This window comes from Archocentrus centrarchus, chromosome 15 (assembly GCF_007364275.1).
Source record: "Archocentrus centrarchus isolate MPI-CPG fArcCen1 chromosome 15, fArcCen1, whole genome shotgun sequence".
Lineage (NCBI taxonomy): Eukaryota > Metazoa > Chordata > Actinopteri > Cichliformes > Cichlidae > Archocentrus > Archocentrus centrarchus.
In genome coordinates this window covers 12,283,124-12,289,123 of record NC_044360.1, presented here as the reverse complement: position 1 = coordinate 12,289,123, position 6,000 = coordinate 12,283,124, and the positions used below count along the sequence as shown (strand labels likewise).

Below are 6,000 nucleotides of genomic sequence, written 5' to 3'. Positions count from 1 at the left end.
AGAAAACATGAGACACGTCCAGCCAGATAAAATGCCTCAAACTGAATTTCGATTGCCAGCTTTGACTGTGAGAGATAATGAATGTATGAAACAGTAAAAGGCCACATTACTCCAGATACTGTTGCCGTCTTAACAAACCACTCAAATTAATAGCTTCCTCCCACAGGACTCCCATTACATACATCACACACTACTGTTGTATCAGAACATAAATAAGTGGTTCTCATTCTTTTGTTTCCAATTAATTTAATGGATATAATTTAGAAATACTTGTGTTTAAGGGAAATAACTCCAAATTGAATATGCATACAGTGGAAACACACAGAAGTGAAAGCAAATAAACAAGTCCAAAGACATCAATCAAGATGGCTTTTGTGTTGTGACACTGTCGAGGGAGGCTTTAGAGACCTCTCAGGTTTTTGTTCATACCAGTTGGTCCTCATATTGCTTACGGAAACAGTCTCCCACAGGAAAGAATTCCCAGCATCGCTCCTGGTACATTTTCCACACGTAGGATTCCTGGCAAGGTCAATAGAGTAGTAATTTATCCAAAAGTCATTAATTACATCATGTGCACATTTTTTGACAATGAGCTCATTGGATAAATAAAATAAAGTGAGCAGAGTCCATTTCTTTCATCTTTGAATGTAGCATGCCAGAGAGAGAGATGCATGCTCCACTTATGAGTGCAGGCACAGCTACGTACATCAAGAGCTGTCGCTATTGGGTTTATCTCCTTGCTCATGGGAATTCCTCAAAATTTTCTTCTGCCTTTGTGCCCTTGACTGTAAAGTAGACACACTCCCATCTTTCTTGATAATAGCACAAGATGGTGAAACTGACAAATCATATGAGTAACACACTCTCTTTACAGAAGTCTGTGGTAAGAGGAGTGCTGTCATCAGAGAAATTATCTTGAGAGACATTTCAGCTATCAGCTCAAATGGGAATTTTACCAGATCGTGCTGCACCAGGCTTTTTCATACACAGATGAAAACACATTACAGCCAAAGCTGAAAGGAAATTTAATTGATCAAACTAGCAAAAAAAAAAAACAGGATAAACATTTTGTTTATTATTGGGTAAATCTAGAGGGTTTTTTTTTCTCAAATAAAAAGCAAGTAAAATAAAAAAAAGACTAATTTCTTCACTTACTGTACACAGACCAATAATGCATGTTGGCCAATCCACAGAGTCCTAACAGGTCTGAGTCACCCGACTCACTCCTGAGAGCTCTTAAAACAAAGGATGTGAAAAAACAAATCTCTCTTTGAAGCTTTTGTGACTTAATGAGAGAGAGGACATGAGGTAGGGTCAGTATGGGGAGTTCTCCAAACACCAGGACTGAAAAGTAGACTGTTCAAGTGCACAACAGGTTTTAGTAGGAGCTTTGCTCCTTAAATAGTGCATATCACAAGGGGATTGGGGGACCAGGCATTCCTGTTCAGGGGCCATGCATAGCCCTTGGTTATCACTGGGGAATGGAGGATTGTATGGTCCAGCTGCAACACTTCATCTTTATGCCAAAAGAGCTGCCACATATCCTCTACCAGCAGCTGCACCGTGATTAAGAAGCATGTTTGCACGTTCGGGGGGCCACCAGAACTAGTTTCTCCACTCTAAGTACTTCCACCCTTGCTGGGGAAAGCTTTGATTTCATGGTGGCTGAGTTATGCATACCCAGGAAAATTACTGACTAGGTAAAAAGCGAAGAGTTCTTCTCTTAAGGTAAAATCGAGCGCTTACGAGTGTCACTGCTTCTCAATGTGAATCAAACTCCAAGACGCACAAAGTCTTGCATTTTTGATGGTCAGCATGTTAAATGGTGGTTTCATTATGTGCAGACACAGGTCTAAAATTGGTCACATTCTTGTGTCTTCTTACAGTAGGTACTAGACGTCAGTATGAGTAAAACTCCTTGTTTTCCACACACGGAGGGATCGAGGAGCTCTCCATATTCATACACCGGGGTGGGGCTGGATGTCCACACTGAAGCATGTGATTCTGTGTAAGGGTATGATAAGAGATCCCACTAACCTACCCAGCTGACAAATGCACATTTCCTGAAGTAAATTCTTTTTACCTTTGACAAAGTGACTGCAGTGGCCACTGTGAGCAAGAAGTTCCAAGCAGCTGAAGAAAATGGGAGCAAAGCTCAAGGTCATGCACATGGTACATACTGCAGAGATGGTGCTAAAGGGGGTCAGTGTGGAAAACAAGGGTGCTAAAGAAAATCTTCAGAACTGCACATGTGCCAGGATTTATAATCAATAGTGACAGCTCTTAGAGGGCATAGCCTCCAAGAAAAAGAATTATTTTCCACCTTTTTGAGCTACATCTGAGAAGAGCAATATACTGAAAGAATGCACAGTATATCTAGGAATAAATTGCATAACCAATTTGATTTGAAATGCCCCAAGTTCAAAATGTCTCAGGTGGATTAAATCAATACAGTTTTCTTTGACTGTGAGAATTACAAGTGAAAAGCTCCCATCTATTCTGATACATGTTTCTTACACAAAAATGCAAGTCTGTAAAGGCCAAGAAACTGGAAATATTTGCCTATTTAAAACCCTCCACTGCTCTGTGTGACAGGTAATGTACAATATGTCACAATGAAAAGATCAGAAAATAAATCAATTACTTCCCTACTTGAAATCTAAAGTCCCTTTGTTAAATTTATAGCACTAATACTACAATGGCTGTGAGTAAGAGGAGACGTAATCATAATGGCAATGTGTGGCACGTATATAATCATAAAATATGTGTGCCAGGAGTGATAAGGCTTTGGAGAGACTGTGTGAATGCAAATTCTGTCCTAGCTGAAAAGGTTACATCACAGCTCTGTCATTATCATGGTAAATGTGTTAAATAACAGGTCACTGCGAAATGAAGGGAGCATTTTGGGGAGCTATACTTTGGGATTTGATCTTGTCAATATAATGTAACTGGGATTTAAAAGTGCACATCTACTTCTTTGATTTGATCATGCTAGAAAAGAGAAGACAATCATACCTGCCCCGTGTGTTCAGTTTCATCCTTGTTAATAAGGTACATCAGAAAAAATCTACAAAGACAAAGAAGGCAGAATTAGGCAGTTGCAAATTTTGCACACCTGCATTCATTTATTTTGCTTGTGTGGAAAATTGTAGCAATAAGTTAAGAAACTGTGCCCAAGTAGTAGGACTCTGATGATTATGGATTCAAGTGTTTCCAGCAAAACTATAACCAGAAATATCAACCTGACAATCAGGTTAAATATTAACTTTAATGCCTGCAAACATTTGATGATTGACAAGCAAGAAATAATGAGATCAAATGATCTTTGGGTTATTAAATTATGAGTAATGATGTTTCAGCCTGTAGACCTTTATCAGGTGAGCCAAAAATGTCAAATGAGGCACGACTGTACATACATATTCATGAGCAAAGAAGCGTCCATCAGTCAGAGGATGCAAACACATCTTGCTGGATCCATACTAATCTGTCTCAAAAGCTCTTGCCACAGGCAATTATTGACATAGCAACAGTGTACAATGCAATGACACCTTCAAAATAACCATTTTTATTTTTAGCAGAAAAGGTTTCATTGGTTTGGTGCTCCAATAAAAAGCAGTGAATAAAACAAAATAATAATCGCTTTTTAACCATGACAACTTAATAAGCTTGACCAGGGTAATTACTTTCTGCTTTTAACACCTTCATTTACACGCAACATTTTCTTCTTCTTATTAGCATTTCCTCCTATTGTACTTATTTTGGTACTCTTGAGCATTTCAATGAGCATTCTGAGTATCCAAATTAGTATGCTTTTTCCCAGCATAATAAAATTAGTAGGTTTTCATGGTTAATACAGTATACAGATAAAGTTGACCAATCACATCCCTACTTATTTCTCTAGTTTTGTATGGTGGTGAAGCTCTTAGACATTTTTGCTTCTTCTTGGTGTATACAGAGTTTGATCAAGTGTTATTAGGTTATTCCGTTTTTTTACTGGATTGTTATTACACATATCACAATGAAATGACTAACAAAGCACATATGGAGTACACTCACAGGCCACTTTTTTTAGCCACCTTGCTGGTGTGTAAATGTGTCCAGTCAGTACCAAGGAGCCCAAATGTGCCAAGAAAATATCCCTCATACCATTACACCACCGGCAGCCAGAAGTGATGATGTAAGGAAGGATGGATCCATATTTTCATGCTGTTTATGCCAAATTCTGACCCTACCATCCAAATGTTGCAGCAGAAAACTCAATTTCCAATCTTCTCTTGTTCAATATCAGTCAGCCCATGCAAACTGTAGCCTCAGCTTCCTGTTCTTAGCTGACAGGAGCAGCACCCAATGTGGTTTTCTGCTGCTGTAGCCCATGTGCTTTAAGGTTCAATTACTGTTGCCTTCCTATCAGCTCAAAGCAGTCTGCTCATACTCCTCTGACTTCTGACATCAACAAGGAATTTTGGCCAGAGAACTGCTGCTCACTGGATATTTGCTCTTTTTTGGACCATCCTTTGTCTAGAGATGGCTGTGTGGGATAATCCCAAGAGATCAGCAGTTTCTGAAGTACTTTGACTTCAGCAGATCATCTTGTCCACATCTACGTGCTGAAATGTACTGACCTGCTGCCTTGCATTAACAATCAGTTGAACAGGAGTACCTAACAAAGTGGCTGTTGAGTGTAAGTTATAGAAGGTGCAAAAGTTTTATACTAAGAATGAATCTTAACAAAGGGGAATAACACATACTGCATGAACTTGGCAGCGATGGATTATGGTTTACATAATCACCCATCAGAGGTGTTAATTGCATTTTTAAAGGTTTAGTGGTAACAAAACATGCATGATACTTACAAATGTAAAAATGGTTAAGTAATTAGTTTTTAGTATTTAAAAAAGGTGGTGAGGTGATGGCAAACCCAGGCACAAAAATAGAGCGTGTTCATGAACTCACAGATAGTTGGCCAGGTTGTGCTCCTGCAGCGTGTGAGTCTCAAGCATGAGGGACTGTATCAAAGTATTCAATTCCTATTCCACATATAAAACATTTGGTCTGCAGAAGGAGACAAGTAAAACGTAATGATTTGTGAAACAGATTTGAACAAACATGATGTTTTCTAGACTACATTAAAACTAAAATCCAAGCCACTAGACCAGAGGCCTGTTGTTTTAGTGTTTCTGTGACTCAATGTGGTATTTAGTCTGATAGCACAACAACTTGACACCTTTTTTGCTGTTTTTACAAAGACACTGAAAGGACACCCACATAAGGAAAACACTGGTAAGGAACAGAAACCTAATATTCCTTTCATAAGACACTGTGCAACCCTTTGGGGATACTGACAGTGCCAGAAAGTTGATTCTGTTCATCTGGAATATGCAAGCTGTCATGACCATTGATCAGTGGCCATGAGTACTATTCACAGAGATTTGGGGAATGACTGCAATCACAGCATTATAAGAGTATTCTTAGGCCCCCTCCTGGGTTTGGCAATGGTCGTTTTCATATAAATAGCATCCTTGTCTTCCTGCTCCAACCAGCATTCCTCCCTGTCCAGGATCCTGCACATCCTCATCATTGAAATAGTGACCACTGGCCTCTAAGTAAATAAATGGCAGAGTCCTGGTCTGACAAGGTAGCTGTTCTGTGTTGTGCCATCTGCTTAGCCAGAGGTTGTTTGGTTTCCCTGATGTATAATTCACTGCGGTCCTCCTGGCGCTTAAATGCATACACTATATTGCTCCATTTGTGGCGTGGGACCCGATCCGTGCGGTGGACCAATTTTTGGATTGTTTTGGGGTTTGAATGCCAAAGAGATGCAGTGTTTTGAACAAAAAATAAATAATAAAACAATGCTTTAGGGGAAACCAAACAGCATATTTGTGCTGGTACAGTGACAGAAAAGAAGCAATATTGGAATATGTGTTTTGGGTTTAATGCATTTTAGGCAATTATTCTCTTTATGGCAATTAATGGTGGAATGAAGCTGAACCTGATTTA

General features: G+C 39.2%; 1 protein-coding gene across 1 annotated transcript in view; it reads right to left on the bottom strand.

The window, feature by feature from the left end:
- Positions 1-396: 396 nt before the first annotated feature.
- ryr2b (ryanodine receptor 2b (cardiac)) overlaps positions 397-6,000 on the bottom strand; it is an 85,216-nt gene continuing 79,612 nt past the window's right edge. The window contains 4 exon segments of the mRNA XM_030748621.1: positions 397-519; positions 3,016-3,067; positions 4,954-4,998; positions 5,000-5,052. Coding sequence (XP_030604481.1) covers positions 424-519; positions 3,016-3,067; positions 4,954-4,998; positions 5,000-5,052 — 246 coding nt within the window. The 3' untranslated portion in view covers positions 397-423.